This window comes from Amblyomma maculatum, chromosome 4 (assembly GCF_055883805.1).
Source record: "Amblyomma maculatum isolate TAMU_Amacu chromosome 4, ASM5588380v1, whole genome shotgun sequence".
In the NCBI taxonomy this organism is placed as follows: domain Eukaryota; kingdom Metazoa; phylum Arthropoda; class Arachnida; order Ixodida; family Ixodidae; genus Amblyomma; species Amblyomma maculatum.
In genome coordinates, this window is record NC_139347.1 from 76,030,095 (window position 1) to 76,049,209 (window position 19,115).

At 44.0% G+C, this 19,115-nt stretch overlaps 1 protein-coding gene across 1 annotated transcript in view; it reads right to left on the reverse strand.

Annotated features, from left to right (window-relative positions):
- LOC146191460 (cytochrome P450 2C30-like) overlaps window positions 1-15,566 on the reverse strand; it is a 34,001-nt gene extending 18,435 nt beyond the window's left edge. Inside the window, exons 1-4 of the mRNA XM_084599953.1 lie at window positions 15,528-15,566; window positions 6,634-6,902; window positions 3,736-3,857; window positions 2,790-2,896 (exon numbers count right to left, since the gene is read on the reverse strand). Coding sequence (XP_084456079.1) covers window positions 2,790-2,896; window positions 3,736-3,857; window positions 6,634-6,902; window positions 15,528-15,530 — 501 coding nt within the window. The 5' untranslated portion in view covers window positions 15,531-15,566. The remainder of the gene's footprint in view (window positions 1-2,789; window positions 2,897-3,735; window positions 3,858-6,633; window positions 6,903-15,527) is intronic.
- Window positions 15,567-19,115: the final 3,549 nt, after the last annotated feature.

Consider the following 19,115-nt stretch of genomic DNA (forward strand, 5'->3'; position numbering starts at 1 on the left):
AGGGGGGGTTGGGGAAGGGGGGGAGCACGTGTTTCCCCTGCTGCGAAGCTGGTTACGAGGGACAACTCCAACGACAACGGCGACGACGCGAAACGCAAGACCGGGCGTCAAAGAGCTGCGCTCGAAAATATTCGCCGTTTATGCGTCGTCGGAAACAGAGGATGCGAATAACCTCGCATGTATGTATGTATGTATGTATGTATGTATGTATGTATGTATGTATGTATGTATGTATGTATGTATGTATGTATGTATGTATGTATGTATGTATGTATGTATGTATGTATGTATGTATGTATGTACGTACGTATGTATGTATGTATGTATGTATGTATGTATGTATGTATGTATGTATGTATGTATGTATGTATGTATGTATGTATGTATGTATGTATGTATGTATGTATGTATGTATGTATGTATGTATGTATGTATGTATGTATGTATGTATGTATGTTGACTTTAGAATACAAGCAAAAAGCAAATCATGCTGCTTGGTTACTTTTGGTAAAGACGGTACATTTGCGACCGAATCGAGTCTTTCTGTCTTTTTACTCAACCTGTTCATTACGTGCCCATAGCAACTGCAATACTGGCGCTATGCTTGTATCACGTACTGTAAGAACTAAACGTTGAAGACGACATGAGGACACGCAGTGCAAGAGGCTAGCAGTTGAAAAAGACATTGCGGCAGTCAGCGCTACTGAACGAGTGGTGCTCAAAGGAACAGCAAATTTAAGGTGCGCCCTTAGCACTAGCGGTGGTTTGGACCCAATTCGTGGTAATAGTATAGTAAGTTTTATTCTACTAGATACTGTTGCCCCGGAAAAGTGCAGCAGTGTTCGTATAAGTGCGGTACAGTTTTCGAACGATGATTGCCTTAATTTGACGACGATAGTAGGTGTTACAAAGAAGCACTTTTGTATTCTTTCGCATTTATTTTTTTTTTTAATAAAGAAGTGTTTAGGAGCCCGTGCCAATTGTGGCAGTGTGAGCAAGATTTGATCGCTTAGAAAACGCTGTGTTATATGTGTGTTTTAGATAGTGTCCTGCGCATGATTAAATAATTAAACAGAACTATATCTAACACCGCGTCCTTTATTCCTAACCCGCTGGAGTACCCTCCTTTCAAGCCCAAGGGCGTCACATGACAATATTTTGCCCATCCGCGATAGTGCCCTCTAGTTTGCTGGAACGGCCATAGATAATCCAAGTCTGCTGGGACACATTTCTATAGGACCGCAGCAGCACTTTGTTGATACCAGATACGGTACATTGTACCAACAACTGAGAACGCCGGCAGAAGACATGATAGAATCTCTCGTGCAAAAGGTCACCACCCTGAGGTCTTCGGGGAGCGGGTAATTAAAATGCAGTTGTTACATGTGGGTTGCGGCTCCATCGGTAGCGTTGGCCTCCGGCTCCGTGGCTCGGCGGACGGCATCAGCTGTCCCGGCAAGGACGAGACGACGACTAACAAAACAAGCGTTTAATTCAACATAACGTAGGAACGGGCAGAGAAGCTGGCCCGGAGAGAAAACTGACACGCTCACACAGCTGGTGTCTGGCGTCGTCTTTGCGACGTCTTCGAAGTATCTCACAAGTCTCTCGCAGCGGAAACTGCCGCTGCTTTTTTTACGCTCGTCAGTTCAGAGGGAAAGGGAGAAATTCATGTCAGAGCAAGCTGTGATGACTCAGTCTCGGTTTCGCGACAGAGTTCTCCTCCACCTCTTGCAGGCGGGCGAGGGCGGCGCTCTTTCCCTTGAGCGCCGAGCTTGCCCAACATGTGCACACACACGCACGCACACACATTCGGCACGTGTGACTTCGACACGTTCGCGGGAGGAAGCGTGGGCAGCCGACTGCACGGAGCTGAAATGGCCGAAATGCTCGCTGCTTTGACTGATGCTACGTTGCGGCAGCGTCGGTTGTCGCACATGGCTGTGGCGAATCGTAACAAGGGGTAGATCGATACACAATTTTTTTCCGCATTCCTGCTCCGGAACTGCGCGTAAGACATTACCAAACATAGGTTACAGCACGAAAGTCGACCACACTGAGTCATCATTACGATCATCATCATCAGCCGGACTATACGTATGCCCCACTGTAGAGCAGAGTAAATCATTTCTAACTGAATTTATTCAGCTACTCAGTTTCGGTTTCAGTTTTCTGGTTGCCTAGCCCTCCCCCCCCCCCCCCCCCCCCCCCACACACACACACACTTATTGTAACATTGCGGGAGAAATGCCGCGGTGTTTGTTTCTAAGGCACGATTTTTTCCGACCGTTCGAAATCGCAGCGTTCATCACTGCAGCCAGCACATAAAGGCCGTTGTTCGTGCGGCTCGCGAAGCATCAACAGCAGGCTACGGTTTCATTCTTTGGACTCTGTCGTATATGTGGTCCGGCCGTCCATGCTAAAAACGCCTGTAGATGGCTCTGTCTGAAGAGCGGAACCACGCTCTCAGCCGTTCCCACGATGAATATTGACGTCACACGCTTTTTTCAGCATCAAAAACTACGAGAAGTATCTGCACAACACCTTTAAACATCCCTCGTCACCTGAAACGCACGAAGATAAACCCGCGCACTACGTGCAAACGCCTTCATTAGTTGTTTGGAGTTGAAAGCCATGATCGAAAAGCACGGGATCGCGGTAATTTTATGCACCAATATTCTTCACGCTCAGTTGAGTGCGACTATTCTGTGGACTAGACAAAATGACGAATAGTAGACATCAGATGCGTGCTTAGAGCGTGTGTCCCGATGTGCCGCGAGGGTTTGTACCTGTACTTGAGTCCGCATCTCGTCCTTGCCAAACCCAAGCTCGGTCATTGCCTGCATACACACTCGGCGATTCACCTTCCACGCCTCGCCGTTCAGCGCAGCGAAACCTGAAAGAGAACGAAAAGCGTAAGTTTCAGATATTAACAAAAGGAGCATTTGCCACAGCTGGAGTCCCGCTTAAAGAGTTTTCGAAACTATACCTAAGGGAGGCGCCGAAGCAACTGAAACATTTAAGTCTACGCTATTGCAGCATTGATTTCATCTGTATTCACATCAGAGATCGCCTGCAGGAGCAAAGCCAACAGAGTTAGAAATCTGTCAGACCAAAGCCACGCTGTTGGCTGTTCACACTGTCGACACGGACTTTCATTCAATTTCTGGCGATTATCTGTAGATATATTATTCACATCACATACTAGCCTGAGCGAACGTAACAGTTCCACTTCCAGTTAGGAACAATGCTGCATTGCCTGAGGGCGTACCCTGACGGTGCATTACAGGGGTCTAAATATACGTTTCACAACCTTTTGGCAGCATTATGAAAGTTATGGGTGAACTGGAGCAATCAGAATGGCGCACAGTTCATTATTGTGCTTCTACACACCTGTAGACCACAGCGGGAGAATGGGGTGGGACTGCAACCAAACTGTGATCGGGACAGGTACCCCTTACCTATCGCAATACAGCAGACAGTTTATGGAATGGAGTATAAACGTCTAGCCAAACGTGCCGGACTAGGCACCAGTTTTACATGGTACTAGGTTGTAGACGAACATGTCATATGAATCAGGGTAGCCGTATGCAGGAACGCTTGCTGATTAGCTAAAGATCAACAAACATAACATTCTAGTAATGCACTAGAAGCAGATGAGCCTCCACAAACACTTTACGCACAGCTTCATTTTTACTTGTGTAATCCAAGGTGATGACGACTGTCGTTGCGTACCTTCGACTTCACCCCTGAGCTGCCAGTTCAGAGAGCGGTCCAGCAGTTCCTTCCTGGCGAAGAACTTCTTGACGGACTCGTAGTCGTTGAGAACTACCACTTTGACGCTGGCTAGTTTCATCCTGGTGGGGGTAGAATAAGCAAACGCGGGCTTTTGGTAAGCACAACTTGACCGTTCTCCTCTTTAGCTTTCTTACGTAACTGGACGCTTTTCTCTACGCTTTGTGCTATGCCACCAGGCGGCGGCCTTATACGGACGATTGACAATCCCAGTCAGTGCGCAGTTTTTTTTTTTTTTTTTCGGATTCCGTTGGCAACGATAGCTCTGTTTTTAGCTGCAAGCTTGCGCGCGTTCTCTCGATTTTAATTTTGTGCGCGCATGCGAAAACACTGTTACAAAAAGAATATGGAAGAAAGAGTGACATTTAGAGGCTGCCTGATTCAACAGCTGAGGATATGTGGTCGAGTCTGCACTATACACTGTTAAAGTAGCGTTGGCAGACCAGAGCAGCAAGCGCCTCTCATTCGGTCTTATCTGTTATCGCTTTATATAGAATCTATGAGGGAGATGAGAATCTTGTTGGTTGTCGGTTCAAATTTATTTAAGCGACTTAAGTGGCTCGCTCGGGGTGGGGAGGGGCAAGGGAAGAAAAAGATGCAGTCAGGTTTTTGGGCTGCTCTAGATGACCGATAATTGTCTTTAATTATCAGTTATTATTATTATATTTAATAAAGGTTTTCTCTTCCTCTTCCTCTCTCTCTCTCTCTAGATGGCCGGGAACATTTGGGTCGCAGCGAGGTTAAGCCCATATGCGAAGCTGTAACTCCAGTTGTGAGCTACGGAGAACAGCCTAGATCCCAACGCTGCTGTAATTCTAACCCTTGAAAGAGAGGTTTCGGTTTGTTGGAGCATGTTTAGTAAATGCGCATGGAACGCGCTCTGGTGCTTAGGTATAATTGACAATTCGGATAATTTTCTCTTATGCGGGATAGTAGGAAAGGGGATGGCGGTTCGTAATTTGCGTAAAACCACCTGCTCTGTTTGTGTCAGGGGATGATTAAGACGGAGGCAGACTTGGCGGGGGAGGTTGTATAGCGGAGAATAATGTTGCGATAGGTGAGGCGGGGGTCCCTCGCCTCCAGGACGAGGGCAGGCGGTCCAATTCCCGGTTAATGACAACTCTGGCTTGTTCGTGGTGGCTCTGTTGCACGGGTGTCCGCAGTGCGTTGGAACCTAGCGGAGGACGATGTGGCGATACAGATGGAGAACAATATGTCGGATGCTAGCGACTGGGCGTGGATTCTTGTTTTGCGAAAATTGTGATGGCTATCTTTTGATCATAAAAAAATAAATATTTTGCGAAAGAGTGGGTATATACCTCATTCCCCATGAGATACCGAGCAGTTAAACAGTCTGATCACATCTCTTTACAAAACGGCCCTTCTCCTACCCAAAACCAAAAATATCGCCAAATCGTATGAGCTGGGAGTAGATAATACTCTAGAATAGCTACTCGAGGCACTCGCAATGGACGGATATGGTCAATTTCTAAGACGATAACTGGGCAGCAACTCTTAAATCGATGACAAGTTTGCCTTTCTATAGTCAAGCCACCGCTCTATGTTCTCTCCTCGAAATTGTTTAGTGCAAAATGATTACATCTTGCCGCTCCCATAGAACATTAATTCAAAACACAATCACGACAGAGGCATCATAAGTGCTAAAGACTACACAAGCATTACGCCTTGTCTACTCCTGACGTATATGTGCATGTTTCATATAAACCCTCGGCAGGAATCCACATTCGCCATAGTAGTGACAGACAATGCTCTCAATATTCTGTGTAACCATTCGGAAGTCGACCCAATCGGCACTCCTGCAGAATACAGAGCGATATGAACGAAGGCTGAGGGAACAATCAGTGCAATAGCCGAGGTTTCCAAGAGAAAATTGTCTACGTGTCGGCCAGATGAAAGCAAGTGCTCTTGTAGTACGCTATAACGTCAGCACGCTATGGCGTACTGACGCTTTCTCTCAACCCCTGTTCGTTTGTCTGAGTTTTGTATTTTGTGTCTGTTAAGAGCCTTCCGCGCACACGTGAATGCTACGTTCTTTCTTTTCGATGCGAGCTCAAGTAAAGAGAGCCTATAGTTTCCGAATTTCGCTCTTTCCTTCCATACCCTCTAACTTGCATAGGTTGCCCGCTGTATGTTCACAGGCTTACCCTGACAAAGTTAGGCATTTGGCTCATCTTCAAAACTGGATGGCCGTCCGAGCCTTTCTGAGCAAGCATAATATACGCTATATTGTGACAGGCATCTCTTAATCAAGAAACCGAGGCACTGGTATCTTATATCAGGGCCGAAATACAAGTATTGCTCCGATTCCAAAAAACATGCACATGGAACAAAGCATGGCCACGCGGCACGCCCTGGTACAAGCTCTCGGAATAATTTTGCATTAGGAATAATTTTATTCCGGAATAAAGTATTCGGAATTCTTTTGACCAATTGGAGATTTTTAAAGTGCACAGATTTCGCATTGCGCACGGATGCCTTCGCATTTCACCTCCATCAAAACGAGGTCGCCGTAGTCGGGTTCGAACACGGGTACATTGCTTCAGTATCCGGGTGTCTCAACCACTGAGTCAGCGCGGCAGAGCTGCCGGTCTAAACGCACTACAGATCGAAGGCCTCTCCCATATCCAATTAATCCGATTCTGTGCATCCACTCAACCCCTGCACACTTCATAAACTTATCCGCCCACATAATTTTTTAATGCTCCCTGCTACGCTTGCCTTCCCTTGGGATCCATTTTGTTACCCTTAGTGATCATCGGTTGTCCTGTCTTCGCAGCATAGATGCGCGTATGCGTATAGTTGACGGAACATACTCACATGAAGACGGATCCGTATTCCGCAGCCCACCGCTGACACTGGCCGAAATGAAAATTCCGGTCCACAGATAACACGTTGCCCAGCAAGGGCAGCCCTCGAGGACCAGAAGGAAGCGCTGCGCGGCCCATGTTGTGTCTATTGCCGTGAGCCCACCACTTCAGTGCCAGAATCGACGCTAAAAGCATAGCGGCCAGCGAGAGCAAAGCGCTGCTGGAGAACGCCATGGTGCCAGCTAGCTGGGCCACCGCCATTAGGCTCGGAATCACCGCCTGCAAGGTGCAAGGTTGTGTTACACGCGCAGGGTCGAATAAAAGAGCAATCGCATGATATCTTAGTTAAGACAAGTGGCACCAAAGGAATATGCCCTTTTAAGACTCTTGATGCAAAATTCTCCTATGTTGACCAGATCAGCTGTCAGGCATTGAGATTGGCTAGGCCATGTTTCGTTCTCTAACGAAATAATTACTCACAGAAATGTGATATTGTCCCACGCCCATCCTGAACTCTGATTCGCCTCATTCCGGACGTGATAACTTTAACGGCCCCTTTTTGCATAAAAGCCGTCGTCGCCGTTAACGCGAAAATCGGCAAGAACCAAGGAAATAAGTCTCGCAGACCTATGAAATCGGGGACCAGTTACTAGTGGCGCACTTTTTATATGGAAAACCAGGCTGGGGTAAAATCAGATTTCGGCCGTATTACCTTATTAGGAACCTTTTATGCTTTTTTTTTAATCGAAGCGTTTTTTAATCAGACATTTTTTTTTTAAATCAAATACATTTCCTAGAGGGAAGTAACGTTCGCTGAAGCATTGTTCTAATGCGTATTAGTTTGCTCATAGGCGTCATGTTCATAACGTGCGCACAGAAAGTGTGCGTAGGGGCCGTGTTTCGCGCTAATTATAACAGCTGCAAGTGTTATATCAGTAGATTGCTTATGTCCAGTATACTTGCTCTAAGGTTGCAGGTCCGACCTAATAATTAATTAGTAGATTGTAAATAAAATGAACTTTACGCTCTAACATCCTCATACATCGCCGGATAGCTTACATTGAGTTTAATTACATTTGACAATTTGTACGTCTTAATTACTTCACGGTAATTAGTTCATTGTGATTAAAAATTGAACCTTCTGCAACAACATCAAGTCATATATCATTGAATATATTACACTGGTTGTTATTGTTCTACACTAATTAGCGGGCTTAGTTAATAACCGTTGATTGGGTAATTGTGATCAACAATTGAAATTTACGTTAGACAAATCATATATCACGGGATAGCTCATATCAAGTAAGATTGCAATAAACTAATTTCCACTTTTAGTTAATAGCTGTTAATTATTTGTGATTACCAATACTGCTTGCGGCTACAGCGTCGATATATCATGGGATAGCTTATATAGAGTATAACAGCACCACACTAACTGCCAGTTTTATTAACAACCGTTAGTTGCAATGAACAGAAATACAGGTCACGAGTCGTACTTATGACTATGAGGCATGATGACACATAATGTTTTTAACTGCAGTACCATACTTTGCTAATTTTTGAGCCATGCTCCGTCGCTTATGATTAACACAATTACAGGTAATGGTCTTGCAGGCTCACACCCTGCAGTATGCTACTTTGTAAAGTGCTGAGTCATGCTACTTTGCATTATAGCTACGAGTCATCAGTCATTATGACTCTTAGTCATGAATATATAATTTTAGTACTTACTCCACACATTACAGTATGCCAGAATGCAAAGTGCTAAGTCATAATTACTTGAATTATGGAGTCATGATTACGATTTAAAGTCATGGCTATTTAATGTTTTAGACTGCACCTTACACAGGCACGTTACACTGAGAAGTGCTCAGTTATGCTACGTCGTATATTACTAAAAGGCGTGAATGCTATTATGAATCGCGACTTTGTATAATGCTTTACAGACTTCGTGTCTTACAGCCCAGTACATTGTAAGGGGCTGCACGATTCTGCGTTGCATTATGACTATGAGTTCATGGCGATGCTATGGTTACGAGTCATATCTTACAAGGTCGTTGGACGTCACCTTTAGTCATTCATGACTATTCGTATCCTCTTACATAATGTATGACATTGTTCACTGGGGTAGTAACACCATCCGAAATTCATTCCATGGACGGTCAACGATTGCGGACGGCTTTTGTGCTAATGAGACATATAATTCGTTCGAAATAAGTCGAGCGACAGTTTATTTGAGCACAGCCGCCACATTAGGCTATTCAGCGCATCATCAAAAGTTTAAGTACTAATAATAGGACAAGTCTAATCCCAGAGTTTTTTGACACATTGCCTGCTCTAAAGTGGCTTCGCAGGCGCAGTCGAAAAACAAAAGACAACATTAGGGGACAATTAAGCTCCGTCGTTAAGGAGTATACGCAGTAGCTTTTCACACACATTGTCAATATGTTTTCCTTTTTAAATTTCTGTTTTCTTTTTTACCGATATTATGATCACCAAACAATGCATTTCCATTGTGAGCAGTTTGACACCATTGAAGGCATTTCTTTTAATTATTTCTCTGGTCTAATTAGTTATTTAAAAACTAAATTTTCTTAATTTGCATACCTAGCACTGGCTTTTCGTTCTGATTGTTTTGGCAGTTTTGAGCCGCTTTTTCTTATTTTTCATTTTTAAGAATTGTTTAAATTAATAAACTAGTCAATTACACAATCTCAATTTTCTTAGTCAGCATGTTCAAGCATTAGCTTTTCATTCTGACATTTTGACAACTATAAACTACTGTTTCCAATTTCTCATCTTCAATTATTTCAATAATTTATTGATAAATTACATGCTCTAATTTTTTTCAATTAGCATACTCAAGCATTGGCTTTTGATTCTGGGCATTTTGACATTTTTGAACTCCGTTGTCTATTCTTTAATTCAACAATTAACCAAATAATTACAGAGCACTCATTAACTCCTCATCACTTATAACACACCAATCAACGATCAATCACCTGAACCACAATTTACCATGATGCGGTTTGTTTTTTACGCAGCCCCCCATTACTTCTGACACTGGGTGCCGACCCCGACAGCGACTGTTACGCCAGCGCCTTTGGGATCGAATAATAATAATAGTTATTATCGACCTATCGATTTTAGCCATCACTTAAAACACATAACAGTTGTAGCTTCATCGGCATACTATGAAATCAATGTTCACAGCAGTGTGCAGCGAAAATTCCACACAATGAGCGGTAAAAAAGTTAGACCGCCGCAATGCAAGAGCGCCAACATTTTCCTGCATGCTGATCACCCGGTCGCGCCGGTTCAGTTGGAGCCCAAAATGGCCCCCATTTTGTGCTCCAACTGAACCGGCCTGGTCAATCTAAGCTGAGCGCAGTGGTTTGACATGTAGACCAGTGTAGGCTTCGTACCCTACACGTGACGGAAGTTGCGGCAATGCCAACTGAATGCGTCATGGTCGCGCTGTTTGTGGCGCAGGCGTAGCAAACAGCTTAGTGTGCCGCACCCGTCGTATCTACGCCTCACTTAAGGTGTCTATTACATAGCCAAAGAACGACGTCGATTCTCTATAAATAAAGGGGGCTTATTGTGCACAATTTCTTCACGACTGTCAGTTAACGAGTAGGCGCCTCATTAGAAAGAAACCAATTATTGTAGTAATAGTTAAGCAAGTAGCAAAGTTTATTTCCGCTGATCTTCCGCCTTGCTTACCTACGATTTTAATGTCGGCATGCGGCACTCACTGGAAAATCTCGAAGTAGTGCTGCGCTACAATAGATGGCGCGCGAGCAGTAAACTTACCATATACAAGGAAAGAGTAGACGCGCTTCTGGAACGCGTGTGCAATGGATGCGGCGCCGTCTACCTGTGGGAGACGCTGTCGCACGGTACTATGGACAAATAGAGGAGTGTTGTGCATCAGAATGTGCCAAGAAGAAGAAGACGATTAAACGAAGCAAGAATTCGGAATACGCCAAGAAGAAGAGAACAGAAAAAGGGGAAGCGACGAATAATAATGGAAGAGAGAGGAGAGGGAAGCGGAGAAGAACCCCCTAAAATGGAGCAAGCAGATTCGGAAGACGCCAAGTAGGCGCATTGGATCGCCGATCACACCATGCAGATTGCAGCACATACATGAGCGACGAGAACGTTCGCATCGGACTTTGTGAACAATTCGTTTGGTAGCTTTCGCTATGCATATCCAGTCTTAACCGAGTCGGGCCGCCATAATTTTTTCTGTTTAGTACTTCATGGCCTTGCTTTGGAGCTGGGTAAAAAACAAAAAATGGTCGTGATGCTTTCCTTTCCGAAAATAACAAAATGGGGTTTCTCAACGAGCTCTCCTAATTTGCAAATGATGTTTATTGTCTTAGTTAACATTTAGAAATTTAAGTAAAAACTACTTAACTAACTGACTAATCGTGAAGCTAAAAATCCCGTGTTGTCTGGAAGATGGCTGACAGCTGTATAAACCAGCTTCCACTCGCAGTGACCAAATATTTTATATTTTAGCCCTCTGCTCAGGTTAGCTGGGACACACAGTATATAGTGTCGGTACAGCAATCAGAATCCTCCATAATTAAGGCATTAAAATTGTTATAAGGCCAGATGTTAGGCAAGAAGGCATAATCTATTCAGCACTATTCTCCACTTCCTTATAAGTATTTGGATACCTGCAGTGGGAACAGTTATTAGTAGGGTTTAATTAGTATTATCTCAGTAATCTGCGATCCGCTGACTACGTTTCCTTTCTAAGTAACCCATGACAATAATGATAAAGAAGGATTAAGGACCTTGACATGCATGGTAAAGCTTCATGCCTAAAAATTAATAACCGTAAGTCTATAAGAATATTCAATACTCTCGGAAAGGAGCTGCAACTTACGACAGGTAACGAGGCGCTGCAGGTAGTACGTCGACTTGAGACAGAGATCGTGACAGTGCAATAACTACAATAAGGCTAGAATGGCGCGTTACGAAAGAACTCTCATATCAATATTGGCAGCTCACCAGTAACCCTCGAAAGGAAAGTATATAATGGCGCAGTATCTTACCGGTACTCCCCTATGGGTCAGAAACGTGTCGCCTAAAGAGAACAGCTCAACTTAAATTGAGGACAACACAGAGAGCTATGGAACGAAAAATGACATCTGTGACGTTAAGTGACAGGGAGCGAGCAGAGTGAGTCAGGGAACAAAGAAGATCGAGCTAATGAGATTCTAGTCAAAAGAGAGAGAGAGAAAGTGACCGGAAATGAGGCAGAGAGATCGACCGGCGGTAAAGTGACTCTGGCCTGCTACTCAACCTTGGGAGGGAAAATAAAGCAGTGGGCATGGGTAGGGCACGTAATGTGAAGGCAACATAATCAATAGTCGCTAATGGTAACTGATGCTATTCCAAGGGAAGGTAAGCATAACAGGGGATGCCAGAAATTTAACTGGGGGGGATGAGATTGGGAAGTTTGAAGTTATGTAAAAAGACCCACAAAACCGTTTGTGGGTCTTTTTGACAGTGAATAGTAAATAACTGCACGCTCCTCGAATGAGGGTCTCCTGATATATTGAGTGCTATAGCGCAGATTTTGAATGCTTGAAAAAAGAAAAAGTTGAAAAACGCTTTCTGAGAATTTGTTCAAAACTTATGGGCATGCGATAGTAATTGTCCACTGACGCTAAATAACCTTCCTCGAGTAAGCGCTGCTCTACGAATTGTTAATTGTTAATTGGTTAATTGTTTCTGTGAATTTACCACATACTGCACATGTGTCATCTTCCTTGTTAAATTTCTTTTTGTAGCTGCGTGTTTTAAGACACCCTGATCTTGCTTCAAAATGTTCAGTTCAGTTCAGTTCAGTCGTTCAGTCGTGTCCGACTCTTCGTGACCCTATGGACCATGTCACGCCACGCTTTCCGTTACATAACTTCATCTGCAGTGCCTCGAGGATGCCATCTAACCATCGCGTTCGCTGCCTACCCCTTCTCCGGCGACCCTCAACCTTTCCCAACGTCAAATCTTTCTCCAGCGACTCCTCTCTTCTCATCAGATGACCAAAGTAGCTGAGCTTTAACTTTAGAATTTGACCCTTTAATGAGCAGTCAGGGTTTATAGTCGACAATATCGACTGATTTGATCTTCTGGCAGTCCAAGGAACTCTCAAGAGTCTTCGCCAGCCAGGGCACTGCCTATTGAGTTATCAAAGAAAGCTTCCTTCCTAATCTGCCTTTTACACTTTCGGTATAGTTCCACACTCTGTTTCTTTTCCATAGAATATATCCAATTTTTACCTTCTCTATTTTTCACCTGTCTAACGCTCTTTATTTCTTTGTCTTTGTGACCAGCATACTTACTGGCTAGTTTCCTATTACATTTCCTCCATTGTGAGTGAACGCTTTTCAGGTATTGGTATTTAAATACTTTAGCTGCCCATCTGTTACTGTGCAATTTTCTCAGGCGTTCCTCATTTAATATTTTACTCTGAGCTTCCTTACTTTGAAAGATGCCCAGCCCATATCTCCCTGTACCGCCTCATTTGTGGTTTTCCCGTGGGCACCCAGTGTCAATCGTCCGGCAGTTCTCTGATATATCTCTAATGTCGACTGTACCTCTGCTTTCAGGCCCAAAAACGCATTTTCGAAAGTAAGCCCGGGCACGGTAATTCATTTCCAAATACTCCTCAGCACCTGATAGCTGTTGTATCCCCACAATGCCCTATGCTTAATTATCCCGGCATCTCTTCGCCCTTTTGCCCTAAGTGATTGCTCATGCTTTTTAATGTATGTCAATCATTCGTTTTCTCATACCCCGGTATATTTATATTCTGCCACTATGGGTATTTCATGGCCTTGTATTCTAAGACCCTGATTAGTAGAGCCGTTGAAAATCATCAGATCTGACTTAACTGCGCTAAAAATGAAGCCTGAAGCGTCCCTTCGTCTCTGAATACTTAACTTGAGTGTACAAGTCTTCCTGGCCATGGCTTGTTCCTGGCTATCTGCTAACAGCACAATATCGTCCATTAAACCGGGGAAGCGCTACTCTACGACCTCTCCGCCTAATATATATGACAGTTTAAAACCTAGATTACTTTCTTGTAGCCTGCGTTCAATATTTGCAATATGAAGAATGAACAGCAGCGGTGATACAGGACACTCTTACCTTAATCCTTAATTTGCATACTTTGACAGCGTCCGTACTTCTTATCCCTTCCCCTTCCCAAGATAACGGGCAACTCGCGCCATCTGGCGACCTCAAGGTCAGCACTGCCACGCATCGGAACCAATAATGCGCTTGCGCACCGCCGGTGGGAGGGATCCCGCATCTCCAGTAAAGCAGACGCAACACGGTCTGCTAAATGTGTCTATTAGGATAAATTATGACACTGGTTAGAAGTCGAGTTTGTGTGGATGAAATATAAGCAAGCATTAGCGCAACACTTTTAAGTTTTCAAACCTCCGGAGGCACGCAAAGCATGTCGATAGAAATTCGTTGAGCCCAAGCTACCGTAGCACCAGGTTTACTATTATGTAATCCTTTCTTAGCAGCTTTAAAACGTAACGCCTAAAAAACGCTTCCACCTGGCAACGCTGCTTCGTGAGCATCTCAAGGCGTGTCTCAAAGAACAAAATTCAGATTTCTTCAGAGAGCTCTCCCCATAATGAGTTAGCCTTCTTTACACGTCGAGAGAAATTAGCAAGCTACTTTTCACGTGATAATTTTCCTTGAAGTCCAGTTATTAAAATAGCTGCATGACTGGTAGCTTCGTTGACACATCGCAGCTTTTACTTCTTGTCGAAACGACGTACAACTTTTCGATTGTCATTTGTTTTCCTCAAAGCAGTAAATAAATGTTTGTCTAATTTATAGTTTAATTTATTTTTGGAGGGCGAAGAACGCACTCAGACTAGACCTGGTGTCTCTCAGCAGTTCCCGGTTGGATTTGTTTAGCTCGGGACTTTCTAAACGCTTGGTTATACATTTGTCTGGGACACCAGGTACAGATCTGCGCGTATGGGTTTGTCCTGCAACAGCTGAGTCTCAGGAATGGCAATGTGGTATAACTGAGCATTAGTTGCAAATTTCGCCTTATTTTTTTTTTTCTCAGTCCCGATGTTGATGTGCCGCATCCTTACATCTTATTCTTGCAGTTCAGACCCGAGCAAAAAATAATACTGCGGCCTTCGTCATTGGGACTATACTGTAACGCCGGTTAGACCAACGTTACTACAACTCTAGTTACGGGTTACTAGTAACGGGTAGAACTCTAGTCTGGCTTAGACCCCAGTAGCAGTAGCTGCGTTTCGATGGAGGCGAAATTCAAATACCATACACTGTATTATGTCAATGTACGTACAGCCTTTGTCAAAAATATACAGCCCAAGGGTTTTGCTTCTAAGCACCGTAATCTAGCTCGTTGAGCATCTGCAGCACTCGAAACCTCGTAGATGACAAACTTCATATTCGCTCTTCTCTAGTTTACCCATACATTCCGGTATTGCTTCAAGGCCTTAGAAGCGAACCCCTTGGGCTGTATATTTTTGACAAAGACTGTACATTAATAAGCCCCACGTAACCGAAGGCAACCACCAGCCCTGCGCTACAGCATCGCTCATAGCCCAGGTCATGTTGCGACGTTAAATCTCATATATTACTACCGCGAAGGCTCTTGTTCAAATAAGCAAGCTAGAGTTATTGATGGTGCAATGAAAAAAAGAAACGACGGAAACTTAGGGTCGCCTAATTAATTCTGGTTTAATTGTGGGTCTCTCTGTGCAAAGTAAAGAACATTCTGAGTACAATAAGATTCAGTATTATTGTCATGCAGCCTACCCACTCTAAGTAAATCCTCTGGACATATTTTCAGTTGCAGTGCCAGTATATGATGAAACATACCATCTGCAGCAGCAGTCCGCCGGCTAAATGACTTGCGATCTGTGTGTTGCCACACGTCGAAGCAGTGATGGTGCACTCTGCCGGTTTCTTAACTCAACACGCCAAGACACTTCCACCACGGAACTCTCACAGGCAAGTGAACGCCTCCGTTTCTGCCAAAGACGACTGAGACTCCACAAAGGTAGCAGATGCTTTTGTCGGGGAATTTTCACTACAGCTCACGAGGATACCAACCTAAGCATAAAGAGAGAAAAAAAAAGAAACATGGTAAAAATGACGCCCTTATTTTTATGGCAGATGTTCTGCGCGAAATTCCGGCATACATGGTCGAGTGGCGGACTCTAATTGGGAGTCTAGGCCCACGAGCAATTTTAATTCGATTGATTGAAAGTACCTGTGGAATCGAAATAAAGGCGGGAATCATATATTGTCGCGACCGACGGACTGTCTCCGCTACAAATACGCGGCAGCGAGATGTGACTGTCAGGAATAAGGGGGCCGTCATGTGAAAGGTAGGGGATAAACATATGGGCACAGGAGTGTAACGGTATACCCTGAAATTTTCCGCGTGCAAGGGTGCTGAAAAAATAAAAATAAAAACCGCTATTGCCTCCTCTGAACCAAATATAGCGTTGCAGCTGTGCGCGTAGTGGGTCCACGTAAATGATCGATGCGCCGGGCATGCCGAGAAGCGCCTACGCCGTGTCGCAGCCTCATTATCGCATATACTCACTCCTTTTATTATATCGATGTAGTTTCTGTAGTGTATTTAGTTCTTCGCACAAAAAAAAATAATGTTAAAAAGGTCACTGCTTCAGTAAATGCGTTTAGAGTGTAAAGGAAATCGAGTTACAATATCCGCCAATGAAACGCCTGCATCTGTGGGCTTGAATAGTGTGCTGCAGCAGCATCGTAGGCAAAAGCTCCATGTGGCCTCTAAACCAGCTGCCTATTCGCAGTACCGCAAACCGTCGTAACATTTATCACACTCGCGTTAGGTGCCAGGAAGCGTTGGTGCCAGTGAGGAGAGGTGAATGAACCATAGGCGAGGAATCTACACCGCTATTTAGACCACAGCTGCAGGGCAGGGCTGATATTCTATGATGGCTACAATAAAATCGTTCCTATGCATCTTGTGAGCACTTTTATTAAGAAAGGGAACTTCATATCTTTTTTTTTTTCGGAAATAAGAGCTAGATGGTGCAGATAGAAAATATGTTTTGTCTAATTAGGATTTATAGCCAATATTAAAAGAACAGATAATCACATAAAGCCGCGCGACTTGAACGAATGGAGGCGTATGTCGCGTACGGTGCTCTAACAACTCGGCTACGACGGTGGAGGTCTGACTTTTTACTTTGGATTATGTTTGTATTACGTGCAACCTAACCTTTGAGAGGTTTCACCCTGAGTCATCTCAGATAATAAGAGCTGGTATCATAAGGATATTTACTGCAGGCAATAGAGAACTCATCAAAATGTGCATACGCTGAATGCTCCTAAAAACGTATCGCTCCAGTCTGCACAGAAAACAAGGCCGCTCGAGCTTGCTCGCGGATTCTAGCAGTGAAAGCGTAAATTTATGAGCGCCTGTGTTTTTTTATTATATGCTGCAGAAACAAAAAATATAACTGCACCTGTCTTTCAAGGGACACCAAATATGCTATCAAAATCTAATAAACGGCGTTTGGTAACACTCTCGCCGCATATCCGGCAGCAAAAAATCAAATTATTGCTGAGATATTACAATAAGAAATTGACGTTTTCTTTCTTTTTTTTTTTTTTTTTTGTTCCAACCGGTCGAATTCAAACTCCTACTACGTAGTAGAGTAGGATGACGCACACTATGACGCAAGAGGGAGACTCCGTGATTGCTGGCGCGCGGGGAGCGGAGAATACTTCGCAGGTATCTTCATTCGATACGCACTTAGGGTAGGCGCATCTGCTGCTTCGCGCTCGTATGTCAGGTGCCGCAGGCCCAAACCAAACTATCCGAGCACGCACGAAGTGCCTGAGCTGGAACATAACCGAAACTGAATTGGAGGCCTGTAGCGCCGCCAAGTGTGTGTATATATATATATATATATATATATATATATATATATATATATATATATATATATATATATATATATATATATATATATATATATGGATATATATATTTTGCTTGCAACATTTACGTTGTCTTTTCGCCGTCGTTTACGTGTGATAAAAGCATTTTATCATATTCGAGACAAAACCTACTAGCGCATTCAAACGGTCAACGTATTTCGCATTTGTCAGCCTCCGGGATCCCTTGCGCGTCACGTGATTTGTAGTTGCGGGCCTCGGCCGTTTCGGCTGTGGTGGCGATACCTTTATTCCTGTTCTACCTCTTTACTACCTTACAACAGCTTTGTTTTCATTAAGAGTGGCTTTTTTATAACCAGGAACTGGCATTCTATCAATGCAAGCCCACGTCATTTTTCTCTTTAGTGTCCCTGAAATGAAAACTCGTTGGCCAGCATGCCTTAAACTTGAGTATCTGATTTTTTACTTTGAACTATTCAACATACACCAAATTACTTTTCTTCAAATTTAGTTGCAACCAGAAATTCTCTGTATATTTTTCATGTGGATGTCACAGGTAGCTTGCAGTTGAGAAAGAGCTAAGGTAGGTCACAGAAAAAAAATAAAGTCCTGTAACTTGCAACTCCGTGAGGCAATGCCCCTTTTCGAGCACGCTTCCAACGATTGGATATTTGAAGCAATATAAAAATCAAAAACTTACACAATCCAAAATATTTAGCCTACCTAACGCTCCGGGACCAACTCGGTCCCTCACTCAGGGGCGACCGATTTATGAGTAAGCCGCAGCAGACAGCAGCCTTCGCTTCCCTTTTCCCAACACGTGGGGCAGTTCATTGGTCTTTGCGGAGGGTAGCGTTCCCTAGTTCCTATTCACTGTCATCGTTGTGAAGCAAATGAACCCTGACTCAGCATGTCATATTTTGAAAAGCTTGGGCTCCACGGCTAGGGCGCTCACCTCATCAACGACGATTTTGGGCTCAGTACGTTCGCAGCGCTATAGGCCAGCGGTTGTTTTCAGGGACTGTGCTGCCAGATGTGCTGAATAAGGTTTTTTGCTTCGCGGCGTACATGGGGCCGGTCACTCGGAACACAGGATCACAGGGTTTCAGATCGGAAGGCCTCATATTCTAGCCAAATTCTGGCAGCTACCGTAGTGCCGTCTGCTCGCATCATTCTCAATGGCTGTTGCTTGGTTCAGTGAAATTTTCGCTGAATATACCGACAGTGACATTTACGACAGTACAACAAACAACCGGCGATTCCAAACCATGCATGACTGGCCTGGAAAAGGCCATGTTTTCACCGTGGCTAAAGCCAAAGGGCTATCCCAATTCCGCGTTACCAGCAGACTCCGTGATGATCGGTCCACTCTTTCAACGCAGGGCGCAACCACATGAAAGCGACGAAGTTTTATAAATAAACATCTGCTCACCTTTTTCTCTCAAAGGCTGATAACTGAACTTCAGTGCTTCGGCATTTTGTTTTGATTGTAATAGTTTGTTTTGGACGCATAGC